Source organism: Moschus berezovskii, chromosome 11 (assembly GCF_049115385.1).
Source record: "Moschus berezovskii isolate FMDL1 chromosome 11, NW_MosBer_1.0, whole genome shotgun sequence".
Lineage (NCBI taxonomy): Eukaryota > Metazoa > Chordata > Mammalia > Artiodactyla > Moschidae > Moschus > Moschus berezovskii.
Window position 1 is genome coordinate 181,451 of NC_142470.1, and position 18,175 is coordinate 199,625.

General features: G+C 49.8%; 1 protein-coding gene across 4 annotated transcripts in view; it reads right to left on the minus strand.

The window, feature by feature from the left end:
* CACNA1B (calcium voltage-gated channel subunit alpha1 B) overlaps nt 1–18,175 on the minus strand; it is a 214,767-nt gene that overhangs the window by 149,999 nt on the left and 46,593 nt on the right. For all 4 annotated transcript variants that reach the window (XM_055400588.2, XM_088840958.1, XM_088840957.1 and 1 more), the window contains exons 4-6: nt 13,560–13,651; nt 12,089–12,241; nt 9,774–9,964 (exon numbers count right to left, since the gene is read on the minus strand). In XM_055400588.2, coding sequence (XP_055256563.1) covers nt 9,774–9,964; nt 12,089–12,241; nt 13,560–13,651 — 436 coding nt within the window. The remainder of the gene's footprint in view (nt 1–9,773; nt 9,965–12,088; nt 12,242–13,559; nt 13,652–18,175) is intronic.

Here is an 18,175-nt window from a genome sequence, read left to right on the forward strand (position 1 = left end):
CTGCTTCTTTAAAGTGACCTCCTTCAGATACTTGGTAGCTTTTCAGATATACATACCCTTTATGGCCTGGGCAGTTTCACGAGTGTTCTTAAAGTGAACACGAAGATTTGAACCTCTTGATTTGCATGATTTTGTGGGGTTTTCTGGGTCAAGTGAATACCATTTTAGGGTTCACCTCAGGCCACTTACCGGAAAAGCCAGATCATTTTCTTAGGCTTCAAAATCACTGCGGACAGTGACTGCAGCACAAAATTAAAAGACACTCTTTAGAAGAAAAGTTATGAGAAACCTAGACAGTACATTAAAAAGTCAGAAACATTACATGCGAACAAAAGTCCATATAGTCAAAGCTATAGTTTTTCTAGCAGTCATGTATGGATGTGAGAGTTGAACCATAAAGAAGGTTGCTGCTGCTGCTGCTGCTGCTGCTGCTAAGTCGCTTCAGTCGTGTCTGACTCTGTGCGATCCCATAGACGGCAGCCCAGCCGGCTCCCCCATCCCTGGGATTCTCCAGGCAAGAACACTGGAGTGGGTTGCCATTTCCTAAAGAAGGTTGAGCACCAAAGAATTGATGCTTTTGAAATATGGTGCTGGAGAACACTCTTGAGAGTCCCTTCGACAGCAAGGAGATCAAACCAGTCAATCCTAAAGGAAATCAACCCTGAATATTCATCGGAAGGACTGCTGCTGAAGCTCCAATACTTTGGTCATCTGATGCAAAGAACCAACTCATTAGAAAAAGACCCTGATGCCAGGAAAGATTGAGGGCAAGAGGAGAAAGGGGCGACAGAGGATAAGATGGTTGGATGGCATCACTGACTAGATGGACATAAGTTTGAGCAAACTCAGGGAGGTAGTGGAGGACAGGGAAGCCTGGCGTGCTTCAGTTCATGGGATCGCAAAGAGTGAGACATAGCCTAGCAACTGAGCAACAACAAAACAAAACAGACTCGCGGACAGAGAGACTCAAGGCTGTCAGCAGGAGGGGGAGGGGAGGGGGATGCCGGGAAGTGGGCGTTGGTAGGTGAGAGCTGTAAGATTTAGAACGATTAACAATGAGGTCCTAAGGCATAGTACAGGGAGCTATATTCAATATACTGTGATAAATAGTAATGGAAAAGAATATAAAAAAGAATGTATATACGTATAACTGAGTCACTTTGCTGTATCAGAGATTGGCACAACATTGTAAATCAACTATATATATATATGCAGGCTTCCTTGATAAAATATTAGCAAATAGAATTAAGCAGTATATAAAATAATTGTATACCATGACCATATGGGTTTATTCCAGGAATGCAATGTTGGTTCAATATTCAAAAGTCAATCAGTGTAACCCACCATTAACAGGCTAAAGCAAAAAAAATCACATAATCATACCAATCCAGAAAAAGTATTTTACAAAACTCAACACCCATTCATGACAAAAACTCTCAGAAAAAATAGGAATCCAAGGACTGATTCAGCTTGATAAAGAGCATCTGCCAAAAAAACTGACAGCTAACATTACACCTTAGCAGTGAAAACCGAATGCTTTCCCCTGAGATTGGAAGCACGGAAAGCATGTCTGCTCTCACCACTCTAAGTTAATCACTGTGATGGTGGACATTTTAACCACTGAAATCAAACAAGGACCAGAAAATAAAAGGCATACAGGGGAACCTTCCTGGTGGTCCAGTGGTTAAGACTTCGTCTTCCAATGCAGGGTGTACAGGTTTTATCTCTGCTTAGGGAACTAGACCCTACATGTCTCATGGCCAAAAAAACAAACATGAAATGGAAGCAATATTGTAACAAATTCAATAAAGACTTTAAAAAAATAAAACATAAAAGGCATACAGGCCAGAAAAAAAGAAATCATTCCTATTTACAAATGACACCTCTATCTATATAGGAAATCCCAAGGAATCTCCAAAGAATCTCCTAGAACTAATAAGTGAGTTCCAAAAGGTCAGGAATATAAGACCAACCTACAAAAATCAGCTGCATTTCCTTGTATGTTTGGGTGCTCAGCCGTTCAGCTGTGTCTGACTCTGCGACACTACGGACTGTAGCCCACCAGGCTCATCTGTCCATGGAAATTTCCAGGCAAGAACACTGAGTGGGTTGCCATTTCCTACTCTAGGGGATATTCCCGACCCAGAGATGAAACCCTTCACTCTTGAGTCTCCTGCTTTGGCAGGCGGATTCTTTACCCCGTGCCACCTAGGAAACCCGTATTTCTGTATACTAGCGATGAAAATATATATATGGACACCAAGATTTACATACAATACCATTTACAATCTAACAAACCAAATACAGGACCTGTATGCTGAAAACTATAAAATTCTGATTGAAGAAATCAAAGACAATCTAAATAAAGGGAGAGATACACCATGTCATGGATTGAAAGGCCCAACACAGTAAAGATGTCAATTCTCCCAAACTGAATAAAATGGGAGAAATCTATCTGGTCTAACAGATTTATTGTGTAGCTACAATACTGAGGACTACGTGACACTGGCAGGGACAGACATGGAGACCACTGGAGCAGAAGTGGACCCCGCAAGTACGCCCAGTGTGTTGTTTGCAAAGGTGCGAAAGCAATTCAATGGAGGAAATACAGAATTTCAACAAGTGTTGCTGGGGCGACTGCATGTCCAAAAGCCAGAGAAAGGAAGGAAGAAGGGAGGGAAAGAGAAAGAAAGAAAAAGAAAAAGGGAAGGAGGGAGGGAAGGGGCATGGGGGAGCACAACTCAACCTAAACTTCACACTTTATACAAAAAGTAACACAAAATGGATTACAGACTCACAAGTAAAATAATAAAAATGTTAGAAAAAATATAGGAGAAAATATTTGATTTAGGAATAAGCAAAGAGTTATTAGATTTTATGCCAAAAGTGCAGTCCACAAAAGAAAAAACTGCTAAGCAGGACTTTATCCAAATTAAACATGGATGTTCTTTCACAGGTCAGGTGAGGAGTACGAAAAGACACACGACTGACTCAGAGAACATATTTGCAAACCATACGTCTGACAAAGTTCATGTCTAGAACATACATATAAACTCTACAGCAAGAGAACAACCCAGACCATGAGCTGAAGATAGGAAGGGGTATCTCACTGAAGAAGATGCACAAACAGCAAATAAGTATGAGAAGATACTTAGCATCATCAGCCTTTAGGGACTCCATGATGATACACGTCTGCACAGTCAGAATGGCTGAAGTTAAAAACACCAAATATCAGTAAGGAGATAAAAAACTAGATTATTCATACACTGTTGGTGGCTTCAAAAGAATACAGGTCTTTGAAAGGTTTGAGTTTCATAAAAAATTAATATACAACCCAGAAATTGCACTCTTGAGCATTTAACCCAGAGAAATGAAAACTTCCATGTGCACAAAAACCTGCCCACAGAACTTCCTTGGTGGCTCAGTGGTAAAGAATCTGCCTGCCAGTGCAGGAGACACGAGTTTGATCTCTGATCCAGGAAGATTCCAAGTAACTATTGAGCCTGTACTCTAGAACCCAGGAGCTGCAACTACCGAGCCCTCTCACCACAGCTACCGAGCCCACTCGCCACAGCTACTGAGCCAACTCGCCACAGCTACCGAGCAAACTCGCCACAGCTACCGAGCCCACTCGCCACAGCTACCGAGCCCTCTCGCCACAGCTACCGAGCAAACTCGCCACAGCTACCGAGCCCACTCGCCACAGCTACCGAGCAAACTCGCCACAGCTACCGAGCCCACTCGCCACAGCTACCGAGCCAACTCGCCACAGCTACCGAGCAAACTCGCCACAGCTACCGAGCCCACTCGCCACAGCTACCGAGCCCTCTCGCCACAGCTACCGAGCAAACTCGCCACAGCTACCGAGCCCTCTCGCCACAGCTACCGAGCCCACTCGCCACAGCTACCGAGCAAACTCGCCACAGCTACCGAGCCCACTCGCCACAGCTACCGAGCCCTCTCGCCACAGCTACCGAGCAAACTCGCCACAGCTACCGAGCCCTCTCGCCACAGCTACCGAGCCCACTCGCCACAGCTACCGAGCAAACTCGCCACAGCTACCGAGCCCACTCGCCACAGCTACCGAGCCCTCTCGCCACAGCTACCGAGCCCACTCGCCACAGCTACCGAGCCCACTCGCCACAGCTACCGAGCCCACTCGCCACAGCTACCGAGCCCACTCGCCACAGCTACCGAGCCCTCTCGCCACAGCTACCGAGCCCACTCGCCACAGCTACCGAGCCCTCTCGCCACAGCTACCGAGCCCACTCGCCACAGCTACCGAGCCCACTCGCCACAGCTACCGAGCCAACTCGCCACAGCTACCGAGCCCACTCGCCACAGCTACCGAGCCCTCTCGCCACAGCTACCGAGCCCACTCGCCACAGCTACCGAGCCCACTCGCCACAGCTACCGAGCAAACTCGCCACAGCTACCGAGCAAACTCGCCACAGCTACCGAGCCCTCTCGCCACAGCTACCGAGCCCTCTCGCCACAGCTACCGAGCCCACTCGCCACAGCTACCGAGACCTCTCGCCACAGCTACCGAGCAAACTCGCCACAGCTACCGAGCAAACTCGCCACAGCTACCGAGCCCTCTCGCCACAGCTACCGAGCCCACTCGCCACAGCTACCGAGACCTCTCGCCACAGCTACCGAGCCCACTCGCCACAGCTACCGAGCAAACTCGCCACAGCTACCGAGCCCACTCGCCACAGCTACCGAGCCCTCTCGCCACAGCTACCGAGCAAACTCGCCACAGCTACCGAGCCCTCTCGCCACAGCTACCGAGCCCACTCGCCACAGCTACCGAGCAAACTCGCCACAGCTACCGAGCCCACTCGCCACAGCTACCGAGCCCTCTCGCCACAGCTACCGAGCCCACTCGCCACAGCTACCGAGCCCACTCGCCACAGCTACCGAGCCCACTCGCCACAGCTACCGAGCCCTCTCGCCACAGCTACCGAGCCCACTCGCCACAGCTACCGAGCCCTCTCGCCACAGCTACCGAGCCCACTCGCCACAGCTACCGAGCCCACTCGCCACAGCTACCGAGCCAACTCGCCACAGCTACCGAGCCCACTCGCCACAGCTACCGAGCCCTCTCGCCACAGCTACCGAGCCCACTCGCCACAGCTACCGAGCCCACTCGCCACAGCTACCGAGCCCACTCGCCACAGCTACCGAGCAAACTCGCCACAGCTACCGAGCAAACTCGCCACAGCTACCGAGCCCTCTCGCCACAGCTACCGAGCCCTCTCGCCACAGCTACCGAGCCCACTCGCCACAGCTACCGAGACCTCTCGCCACAGCTACCGAGCAAACTCGCCACAGCTACCGAGCAAACTCGCCACAGCTACCGAGCCCTCTCGCCACAGCTACCGAGCCCACTCGCCACAGCTACCGAGACCTCTCGCCACAGCTACCGAGCCCACTCGCCACAGCTACCGAGCCCACTCGCCACAGCTACCGAGCCAACTCGCCACAGCTACCGAGCAAACTCGCCACAGCTACCGAGCCCACTTGCCACAGCTACCGAGCCCTCTCGCCACAGCTACCGAGCAAACTCGCCACAGCTACCGAGCCCACTCGCCACAGCTACCGAGCCCACTCACCACAGCTACTGAGGCCAGCACACCCTATAACCCGGGCTCCACAACAAGACAAGCGACAGCAACGAGAAGCCTGTGCACCGCAACTAGAGAGTAGACCCCAACAAAGGCCTAGCACAGGCAAAAATAAATATTTTAAAAAATCTGCCCACAAACACACAGAGCAAGTTTACCTCACCTTCCCCAACTAGAGAAGGTCCACACAGCAACAAAGACACAGCCCAGCCAAAAATAAATAAATAATTTTTTAAAAATCTGCCCACAAACGTGCCCAGCAACTTTATCCACAATAACCCCAAGCAGAGACTACACAAATGTTTCGACAGGTGAGTATTAAACACTGGTGTCCACTCACACTTGGGACACCACTCAGAAAAAAAGAAGAAAAATGAAGAAGCTGCTGACGTGCGATAACCCAGATGTGTCTCCAGAGAACCATGCTGAGGGAAAAATAGCCAATACCCAAAAGTCAGACAGAGTCTGGTTTCATCTACAAAACATTCTTGAAAAGGCAGAATTATCAATGTGGCAAAAGGTACGTGGTGACCAGGGACGAGGGAGAGAGAGAGGCGGGCGTGGCCATCAGAGCGGACACCCTGCCGACGGGACGGTCTGTCTCCGCCGCAGCAGGGCCACCATCCTGGTTCTGGGAGTCGCCTGTTTTGCTGTTTTGCTGTTTTGCTGTTGCAGGAAAAGCATACACGGGCTCTCTCCGTATTAATTCTTACAACTGCGTGTGAGCCTACCTGACCGCAAATAAAAAGTTTCATTTAAAAAAAGAGCCAGTTCCCACGTGTCCCTGCAGGTGCCTCAGTGCCCCGCCGTCCTCACCTTCAATCCTGCCCCCTTTAACCTGTGTGTTCCGAGGCTCTGTTCACGCCAAGTGCCCGTCTCCTGGAAGTCACTCTGGAAGCGCTGTGCTCGGCTTCCAGGACATGGCACGCTGTGGGGGCTCTGGCTCCCCGCAGGCCTGCCTCGCGCTCTTCTCTGGCTCCTCCTCTCCTACTAGGCTTCTGAATGTTGGAAGTCTCCTGACAGCCAAAGGCTCGCACAAGCTCCATTTTTAGCCGCCTTGCCTCTAGCGCCACACGTCCACACTGGGTGACCTCATCTTGTCTTGATATTTGAAACACCACCCATGACGTCACACATGCACCCTCAGCCCCGCTGTCCCCCCGAACCTCCCCCGAACCCCCTTCTCATACTCGGCACTTCCACTTGGATGAAACCGTGTGTTCAGCTTCCTAGGGACAAAGGAGAGTTCTCAGTGTCCACCACAACATTCTGCTAGAACAAAATTCCGCAATCACCTTTCTCCGCTTCTCAGTAGAAGGCACCACCTTTCCTAACGGCTCAGGTCACAGCATCCTTGATCCCTCCTTCTTTCACATTAAACATCACGTTGAACCAATGAACAAGTTCTGTCTGCACTAACTTCAAACTGGAGCTTTCCACCTACATATCTGAAGGCCCCTTCCTCAGGTCTTCACAAAACTAGTGCAATGAACAGATGTAAAACCACACGTATGTAACCATAAACCCATATTATTTACCTCCTATGGTCCCTCTGAACTTAGTCACAGCCCAGGATGAAAATGTGGATAGGTCCTGTGATGGTCCTGATAACTGGGTAATAGATTCTACAATCAACACAAGTAGAAAGCACAGGCTGAACTCAGTAATTAAGCGCCCCGTCCCAGCTGCCGTGCATCTCACTGAGACCATCGTCCCTCCGCCGCGGGCCTGCACAGCTGGCTGCTTTCAGAGGGAAAGGACAGCGCAGCCCTCTCTGGCCACCGTGCCTCACACGGCCCCTCCTTCCAGGGCCTCTGACCCCAGCACGACGGATGCAGTGGAGGGAGGCGGGACAGTCCTCCTCACGCGGGGCCCACTGGCCCGAGATAACCCGCCTCTCTGGCCTGGCAGGAACTCGCAGCTGACTCATCCCTCACAAGACACTTGTGTGGGCTCTTTCAGGACCCATCTGAGCACACTCCTCAGAACCCAGGCGGCCATTTCTCCTCAAGACGGGGACCCACCTGCCACCACCGCCAGGGCCTCAGCAGCCAGTCTCCGTGAGGCCCCCATGCCTCCCAGGCCGGGCGGCCTGCTCTCCCCAGGCGGCACAGGTGCTTACCGCCCCCCAGGCCCCCACCCCTAGCCCCCCAGCCCAATGCGCAGGCATGAGGCGCCGCCCCTTGAAGGCGCCATCAAGAAGTATTTGTCTGAGGCAACCACGAACGCCCCGTCCCTGGGCTATAGGGAGAGGCAGCCTCTCCCGCCAGAGAACGCTCTTCAAATGTCCTGTCTGGGGACGTTCCTGGTGGTGCAGTGGTTAGGACTCTGCGCTTCCACTGCCAAGGACCTGGGTTCAACCCCTGGTGCGGACAGAAGAGAACAAAGCCTGTCTGATCTCCAGCAACCGGCCCTGTAACCCCTCCATGTGGAGCGGACTCGGCGTTCTCAGCCACTGGCTCCAGGCACCAGGCTCCTGGCCGACACCCTGCACGGCAAGCCGGTGCCCTGCAGACGCCCCGGCTCTGTCCTGCAGGCTCCCAGACCCCACAGATCTTGCTTTCCGAGCCCCGACCTGCCACCCCGCCCACATCCTCCTGCCGCCTCCTTCACAGAACTTTACTGACGCATTCTTTACCGAAAGCCTCCTGCCACCCCTGTGCCTGCAGTGTCTGCACACACCATGTCCCCTGGGAATGTGTGTCAGAGGAGCCTCTGTGGCACTTCCCGACCAGCACCTCCCACCCACCCCTCCCCTGGGGGCACAGGCCCACCAGGCTGAGTCACCTGGGCCGTGGCCAAGTCCCATGGCTCACGCAGTGCCCCGCTGGGTGGGACTGGCAGGGATGTGGCCACCTCCAGCCATTTTTAGGGTCTGTCTTTGTGGAAATCGTTCCTGGATTGGCTGCAGGGAGAGACCAGCCGAGCTCCTCATCACCGCCCTTGTCTGTGTTTCTCCCTTAATCAAACCAAGCCTGCCGTCAGACACGACTCCGTCTCCAAGGAGGGCTCTGGCTCAGTGGACCTCGGGCCAGCTTTCCATAACTCACCCTCTGCCACCTTCCTGCCCAGCCGGCACTTACCAAGCACTGCCAGATGTCCAGCCCTGAGACCCACCAAGTCTCCATGAACTCTTAAGACGAGTCACAGAGCAGAGGGTTCCAGCCTGTCCCTCCCATCCTTGTTCATGCCAGAAGCACGTGGCTACTCCAGAGGCTGGCAGCCCAAGCCCCATCCCCAGTGCACAAGTGACAGGTTCAAAGTGAAGTACCTCACAATCCACAAAGTCCCCTCCACAGCTCCCAGGCATAACACACCCTCTAGCTACCAAAACACAGCAATCCACCAGCCAGACCTTCCAAAATTCCTGTTTCAAATGCACTGTCTTTCTCCACTTCTTCTAACTTAACTGTTCTCATGCCTACAATCACAGGGCTCTAGAGGGTAGCTCTGTGGGGGTGGGGGTTGTCACATAGAAAAGACACAGAGAGGTCCCCAGGGGTCCCCAGGAAGAGCCTCAGGAGGAGAGGCAGGCGTGAGACGGGCGATCAGGAAGCCCCAGAGGGCCTCATACCCAGCTTCTGTCCACAAGCACCAACCCCCAGACCACCCTCCACTGCTGGGCTGGACTAGAGCCCTAACGACAGGGGAGACAGGCAGGGTGGGCAGGAGAGCAGGAGGGAGACTCAGAGGGAAGCAAACAAAGGTATACAATGCAGTTCCCACCCCCAGGACCCTCCAGACCCCGCTTCCCACCCCCAGGACCCTGGTACAATCAGTGCATCCTCCCTGCACCTCAGCCCTGCCCCCCCCCCGTTCATGAGGTAGCAGCCTGCTGCCTCAAGCCCAGAACAAGTAAACTAGATTCTCCAAGCCTCACTCCCACGTCTGCATGCAGGGCTTTCATCACCAGCAGTGGCAGGTCCACCTCCTCTGGAATTTTTTTTCTAACCTTCACCACAAAGCCCTCACCTTCACTTTGAAAACAGAAGTTGCCTGGAGACTCCAGAACCCAGGTCAGTGGCCCTGCAGGGGAGCTGCCCGAAGGAGCCTGTGTTCCACCCTTGGGAGAGAAGGGAGCCAGAGGCTGGACAGAAGCCTCGCCCCAAGGGGGCCCGGGAGCTCCTGGACCAAGACGCGACTCACGTTGTAGAGGATGTCGGTCCAGCCCTCCATGGTGATGCACTGGAACACTGTCAGGATGGCGAACAGGATGTTGTCGAAGTTGGTGATGCCAAAGTTGGGTCCCGCCCAGTACTCCCGGCACTCGGTGCCGCCCTCACACAGCCGGGCAGGGGCCTCCCTGCCGCACGGGAAGTCACCCACCGGATCTGCGTCTGCGAGGAGAAGGAGTCGGCAGGGCTGAGCTGAGAAACACCAAGCTCTCCACCCTTGCTGGGACTGTGGGCCCCAGAGACCTCATCATGGGAGAAAGGGATCAGGCACCAGGGGAAACTGCCTCCTGCCACCCCTGCACCTGCCCTGCTTCCATCCTTGGCCGACAGTTTGCCCCACCCACCCTCGGAGCCACCCTCTCAGGAACAGCTGGTCAACCTCTCCTTCCCCACAGAAACCGCCCATCACTGTTGAGATCTTAAACATGCTGAGAACTCATTCACCTTAAAATCAAAAACAACCAACTCCTAACCTCCCACTCTTCCTATCGCCACCACCCTAACTGTCCCACAGCCGCACCGCCACCCAGACTTCCCCAGCACGTAGGTCTGCCTGTCACTCTGGAGCCAGAGCCAAGCTGGACAGAGCACTGCAGCCCCGGTACTCTTCAGGCAGGCTGACCAACACAGGCCCAGAGCATGGCTGGGCCTCAGGGCCCAGTTCTCCTGGCACTGGCCCCAGCAAAGGGGACACACTCTTGCTGGCAGCCAGGAGCCACACAAAGAGATGTTAAAGAAATCGCAGAAAACCAGGGCTAACTCTGGAATAAGGGGGCAAGCAGCTCATGCTAATCCTGCCCTCCCAAAACCTAAAGAAAAAACTATCCTTAAAAAGTACATAACAACACATGGAAAAGCTCTCCTATCAGGATAGGGGAAATTTTTAGGAATAGCTAGGATGGGAAGCAAATATTCCCAGATTTAGAAGGCAAAACTGATCACACAGGTTTATTCCTTTCCTTCCAATTATCTTAATAAATACTCATAAAGAAAACCAAGAAGTCACTGTCTATTTGTGGACAGTTGTATTCTCTGTGAATAATGATGGTTCTATTTCCTCCTTTCATATTCTTCTTAGAGTTTTGTTCTTTTTCTTGCCTCACATCACTGCCCACAACCACCAAGGCTACATGGACCAGAAGTGACCATGTGTGCCTTTATCTCATTTTTGACTTTAAAGGAAAAGCTTTCAAGACTGATGACAAAGTATGATGTCTGAAGGGAATTTTAGGAAGTTTAAGAAAATTCCCCTTATTTCCACTTTGATTAAGAGGGTGTTTAAAATTATGAATGATTTAAACTTTAATAAAAACTTTTCCTGCGTCTATTCAGATGATCATACAGGTTTTCTCCTTTAATGTGTTTGTAGCTCAAGACACAAACCTTTGCATCACCCTTAACTCTTCACTTTCTCTTACTCCACATACAATTGCCCAGAAAACCCAGATGGCCCAGCAGGCCACACTGCAAAACATACCCAGAACATGACAGATTCTAAGAGCCAAACAGGTTTCCCAGGTGCTCAGTGCGGGAGACTTGGGTTCAATCCCTGGTCTGGGAAGATCCCCTAAAGAAGGAAATGGCAACCCACTCCAGTATTCTTGCCTGGGAAATCCCATGGACAGAGCAGCCTGGCGGGTTACAGTTCTTGGGGTCACAAAGAGTCATACACGACTAGTGACTAATACAATACCAACTGCCACACAGCCTGGCCCCAGCCTCCATCCATCTCTCCTGGACTGCGATTTGACTCTCTGACTCTGCCCTGTTTGATCTGCCTCCCCAGAGCAGCTAGAACAATCAGAAGGTACCAGCGCTCACTCAAGGCCCCACTGTCCTCCCACTTCTCTAGGAATAAGACGCAGAGTCCTACCATGACCTGAACCCACATGCCGCCCCTGCAGTCACTGCTTCTCACTCTGGCCTTTCACACTTACTAGTCCTGTAACCAGAGCTTCTTACAGGTTGCTGAATGGGCTCCCTCTCACCACACTCAGGTCTCTGTCCAACTGTCACCCTGACAGAGAGGCCTCCCCAGGCTACTCTCTGTGAAACAGGCCCCCAAATCATTCTATTTCAGATACCTTTCTTGTTTCCCTCCTAGAAGTTACTACGGTAACTTCTGTAATTACTTCACGTGCTTGTGTTTATCAGATTCTTGCCTGTGTCCACTTCCTTTGTCTAGCACCTAGAAGGCACCCTCAGGGCCCAAACAGTGCATCTCCCCGGGACGAAATGCTCCTGTGGTCCTCCTCTGGGTCCGACGGCTTCTTCAAGGCCTCTCACCTGTGCTGTTGGGGAAACAAGCCTTGTGGAATTTGCCCATGTAGAACTCGAGGCCAATGATGGCGAACATGAGGATGGCGAAAAAGAGAAGCAGCCCGATCTGCAGGAGCGGAACCATGGCCTTCATGATGGACTTGAGCACCACCTGCAAACCTGGGCAGAGCAGGGGAAGCAGGCAGGTCAGGAGCAGGGAGTGGACTGGGGCGTGGGCGGAGCAGCAAGAGCCCGGGTGGGCAGGGCTGAGAGCCCTGGGCCCAGTGTGGAGCAGTGAGTGTCCCTGAGGCCAAAGGACAGAGCTGGGCCCTCAAGGCGGGGTCAGAGAGGGAGTGCTGGGGAAGCAGGACAGAACAGCGAGCGCCCCCACGGGGCAGAGCTGAGCATCCCTGAGGTGGGGGACGAAGCACAGGGTCTCCTGGGGGAGTGGACTGAGCAGAGGCCCAGTTAGAGGGAGGGACAGTGTGTGGGAGTATCAGTAGGAACTACTGATGAGAACTCTGAGTCTGTGGAGGGCTCAGGGTGGAGCAAAAGTGGAGAGTCCTGAGAGGAAAGAGGGGGAACCCCTGGGAGCTGAAAGCAGGGGATCCTGGGAACTAAGAGCAGGGGATGCTGGGAGTGAAGAACAAGGGATGCTGGAAGGGGAGAGCAGGGGATCCTGGGAACTAAGAGCAGAGGATGCTGGGAATGAAAAATAAGGGTTCCTGACAGGCCCACTCCTGAGGGAAAGGAAAGCAGGGGGCCTACTCCTAAGGAGGGTTTTACCACTGACTGTATGGCATGAGTATGTCCAGGCCAGGGGAACAATCCCCACTTCCAGCCTTGAACTCGCTCCCGGGTACAGGCCTGAACCTCTTCCTGGCAGGGTCTTGGGGCAGTACAGGGAGCCGACCAGCAGTCTTCCCTGCTGTGGGCTCAGGTGACACAGCTCCGGGCCTGCCACCCAGGCCCTGAAAGAAATCCAAACTTCCACTGGCCTGGAGGAACATGGGCCCGGGCAGTCATCACTCTCAAGGCAACCTGGACACCCTCTGCCTTCACACGGCCTCTTAAGCCGCCCAATCCTGGAGCACGTCTTAACCAGGTCACAGGTCTTGACAGCCCTGCCTAGCCTGAGCCAGGACAGACGGCCCTCTGCAGCCTCTGAATATGTTCCCTGCCCCGCCACCTTGGTTCATCTCTCATCTGCCCTCTAACCCCAGGAAAAGAATCAGAGAGCTGGAAATACAGCAAAGGGTGTGAGAGGAGCAAAGCTCCCATGGAGGAGGCGGGTTACCCTCTAGTCTTTCAAGGAGATGGGAGAGAGTGGAGAAGGGCCGTTTCTGCCTTCTTCAAGCTTGGTTCCCTGGGGCTAAGGGTGGCAAGCTCAGAGTCACCAGAGGGTCCGGAGGTCAGGGCCTCACTGCGGCTGTGGAGGGGGTAGGGGACAAGGTCAGTGTCCAGGTAGGCTGGGCCTGATTGCTTTTGCCAGACTCACTTGGAATCCCAGACACCAGCTTCAGGGGCCTCAGCACACGCACAGCCCGCAGCGTTCGCAGGTCAAAGTCAGTGCCAGCTGTGGCGAGGATCCTGGCAGGAACAAAGACAAGTGGGAAGTAAGGGCTTCTGCATGGTGTTGAGAAGAGGGCACGCCCCTCCCACCACCCATGTCCTGACCTCCAAGAGCGGTGACATCTTCATGCCTGTGTCCCCCACTGTCCAAGCACCACAGTACCAGGCAGGGGAGACCAGGAATTGAATTCAGACATCCTCGCCAGTAATGTTAGTGATGGCTTTACCAGCATGACCATCCTTCCGGGCATCACCCCTGAGAGAACATTTGGTCTCTGGTCCCTGGCCTGGCCTTGAATCTGTCCTTGAACTGAGTCCTAGCCTGAACCGTGTCCCCAAGCAACCCCAGACGCGCTCCAAGTTGCCTCGTGAGCAGTGGTGATATGGAGAGCAGCAGAACGAGCCTGAGGCGCTTCTGAACAGATGCCACAGGGCCCTCTCCCCACTTTGCCACAGGAGAGCCCGGGAATGGAGAGCGGAGAGGTGAACAGAGGGCTCAGAAAACCCACTGGCGTAAAAGCACACCCCAGTGGCTCCATCTTAACACACGGAAAGCGCCAGATCTGCCTCCTGCCCCAGCCAGCTTCTCTTCTCCCTTCACTCCCAAACTCATTCGAAGTGTCAGTCCTTGGTCTCCCACTGCTAACTCTTCAGCCTCTCTTCAGCTTTCTCCAACTACATTCTCACTCCCACCATTCCACTAAAATGTTCTGTCAAGCCTTCTTGCCAATATCAACAGTTAAGTCTCCTATAAACGGCTTCATCTCTTGCCCATTGGTCAGCTCTCTCATTTTCTTCTTGACACCCTGGGAGGCCCTTCGTCAGCTTTGCCCCTCTACCAGACTGAAGACTTAAATGTGTCAGGGCTCAAACCATACAGAATCCACCCAATACCTTTGACTACCACTGAAAGCTTATTAGTCCCTAATTTATATCTTTAACTCAAATCTGGAACTCTGGGTTCATATGTCCATCCATTTGCCTTTTTCAACATTTCCACTTGGATAGCAAAAAAGCATATCAAACATTAATGAAACTAAAGAATACTTTTTAAAACTTCAATGTAAATATTAAAGCATGTATTATTTTTAAGTTCAGAGTTGTTACCTGATGGCAACTAGAGAACTTTTTATTCTTTCTCCCAACCTTGCTCCTCCCACAGTGTTCTCCCCGCTCTGTGAAGAGCACTAGTCAACTGTTACGTAAGCCAGAACCAAGGCTTCCTGCCTGACTCCTCTCTCTCTTACCTTCCACATCCAATTCACTAACAATCCTGTTGACTCTACCTTTAAAAAGTCTTGGACTCTCAGTGAAAAAGCACTGTTGCCTGCCCCCTGCCTCCAACTCTAGAGACACAGCAGTAAGGAATAACATTTGAGATGCAGCTGGGGTAAAATAAGATGAAATGGTAGGGGAAAAGAAAAGAAGGGCAACAAGAAAACCTATTCAAACCAAAATTCCATAGCACATGAGAAAATCCAACACTAAGAGGGATATTCAACTACTGGAAGATAGTAGCTAGAACTTCTGGAAAAAACATTTATTTAAATAATATGAATAATAAACTCTAAGCTGCAGACACAGTTGGAGAGTATTAATGGTTTAGGAAACAGTACTAAGGAATCACTCAAAAACGACAGAAAGACAAAGGAAAAAATGGAAGAAATGAAATGATACAGAGGTTAGACTATATACCTAACACACATCACATGTGGGTTCCAGAAAAAGAGGATAGAGGGAACATGGTGGAGAAGCAACATTTGAAAAGATAACAGATGAGAAATTTCCAGAATTAAAGACTTGATTTCTCAAATTTAAAGTGTATTTGGGGTACAATCAGATAAATAAAGTACTTCCAACTAGAAATGGTGTGAGTAACTACAGAATATCAAGCATAAAAATAAAGTATTAAAGGCTACCAAAAAGAAAGATGAAACACCTAGGGGAGAAAAATGATAGTTAAAAGGAAAGAAAATGTCACCTCAGGAAAAAAAAAAGAGAGAGAGAGAAAATATGCCAGAAGACCATTAAGTAACACTTTCAAAAAGCAGCAGGAAAATAATTGACACCTTAGAAACTTCTGTGTTGGTAACTGTGAGTGAAGAGTGACGGCAAAAAAACATATTTTCACAGACGCAGTGTCATCACTCCGGATCCTCAGTAAACAACACAGGACTGAACCCAAAGGGAAAGCACGGTGCCCAAGAACAACGGTAGACACAGAACACAATGTTTAAGTGATTAATTACTCACTGATGTTTCAATTACGATGCCCAATGTCTCACTATTTTCTACACAAAAAAGTAACAACCTAGGCAATAACAAAAATATTTACAGAAGGGGTTGTTCCACGTACAGTTGCATCAGATTGTTATAGAGGTTAAATCACTCTTCACTGCATTAGGCCAGAGGACGGCAAACATTTTCTGAAAAGGGCCAGTAGTAAATATTTAGACTTTGTGAGTCATAAGATCTCAACTCTGCCATGTAGCATAAGAGGTAACATGTAAATGAATGGACAAGGCTGTGTTCTAATAAAATTTTATTTATAAGCACAGGGTGCCAGGCAGTTGGGCTATAACTGTCTGTCCTCCATGTTAAACAAATGTGTGTGTGCATGCTCAGTCACTCAATCACGTCTGACTCTGCAACACTGCAAACTGCAGCCCACCAGGTTCCTCTGTCCATGGGATTTTCCAGGCAAGAATACTGGAGTGGTTCACCATTTCCTCCTCCAGGGGATCTTCCCAGCTTGGGGACTGAACCCATGTTTCCTTCTTGCCAGGCACTCTACCACTGGGCCCCCTGGGAGGCGCAGACTAATGTATGCTATGAATCTACCTTTAAAATGTTAAGGGAATTTCCTGGCAGGCCAGTAGTTAAGACTTCAACTTCCAATGCAGAGGGTGCAGGTTTGATCCCTGGTCAGGGAGTTAAGTTCTTTGTGGCCAAAAACCCAAAACATAAAGCAGAAGCCATATTGTAACAAATTCAATAAAAACTAAAAAATGGTCCACATCAAAAAAAAATTGTTATAATAAATTTAAAAAAATAAAATGTTAAGGATATCTAGTAAATGGATAGAAATATAGTTTATTTCGGAACCAGCGGTGGGGTGTAGGGGGAAGGTGTGTAGGGAACAGATAATACGGAACATTTAGTCAAATTACAGAAATCAGACAAAGACTCCTCAAAAAAGGCTAAGAAGGAATATACAAAGAAAACATAAAATAAGACATTAGAATTAAGTCCAAATATATCATAAGATATATAAATGAATTTTAATTTCTTATTAAATCATAGATTATTAGATTGGGGCTTGTGAAAGTCCAAACATATGGTACTCACAAAAGACATACCTGAAAACAATACAGAAACCTTGAAAATAAGCAGATTTTAGAAATAATATACTAAGTAAATGGTACAGGAAATGAAGCTGATATATAATACTAAAGAAAAAATATAATTTAAAGCAAAAACAATATTGACAATATTAAGACTAAAGAGAGATATAATACATAATAATGAAAGCAAAATTATACCAAGGAATGTGATCATCATTAATTTTTATGCATCTAACATCATAAAATCAAAACAAAAAAATTAAAACTCCTCCAACTCGGTGGAAGATTCTTGCAAAGCTCTCAACAGAATCTGAAGGACTAAACACCAAAATGCAGTAATGCTGTGCACGATTACAACAGAATTAGCTTCTTGATCATTTTCTTGTTCTGTCTTCTGTATCTTCCATATACTTCTCTATCTATCTACCTATCTATCAACTACAATCTATCTAGTTTTCTATGAAAATGAGTTCCAAAAAAATAGAAAATATATATTTTTAGAGTACACAGGAATAGCTTTGAAAATATTCTACATCACAGAAGAAGCCTCAGCAAATTTAAAAAAATTAGTGACTTTTATTATTGCACCTCTGCAATTAAACTAATGCAATTAATAATACAACAAATACAAAGTGAACAATACAAAGACATAGAGGAAAACACTAGAGTGGAAAAGACTAGCCGTCTCTTCAAGAGAATTAGAGACACCATGGGGACATTTCATGCAAAGATGGGCACGATAAAGGACAGAAGCGGCATGGGCCTAACAGAAGCAGAACAGATTAAGAAGAGGTGGCAAGAATACACAGAACTATACAAAAAAAAAAGATCTTAATGACCCAGATAACCACGATGGTGTCATCACTCATCTAGAGCCAGACATGCTGGAATGTGAAGTCAAGTGGGCCTCAGGAAGCATCACTATGAACAAAGCTAGTGGAGGTGAGGGAATTCCAGCTGAGCTATTTTAAATCCTAAAAGAGGATGCTGTGAAAGTGCTGCACTCAATATGCCAGCAAATTTGGAAAACTCAGCAGTGGTCACAGGACTGGGAAAGGTCAATTTTCATTTCAATTCCAAAGAAAGACATTGCCTAAGAATGTTCAAACTACCACACAATTGCACTCATTTCACATGCTAGCAAAGTAATGCTCAACATTCTCCAAGGTAGGCTTCAACAGTATACAAACCAAGAACT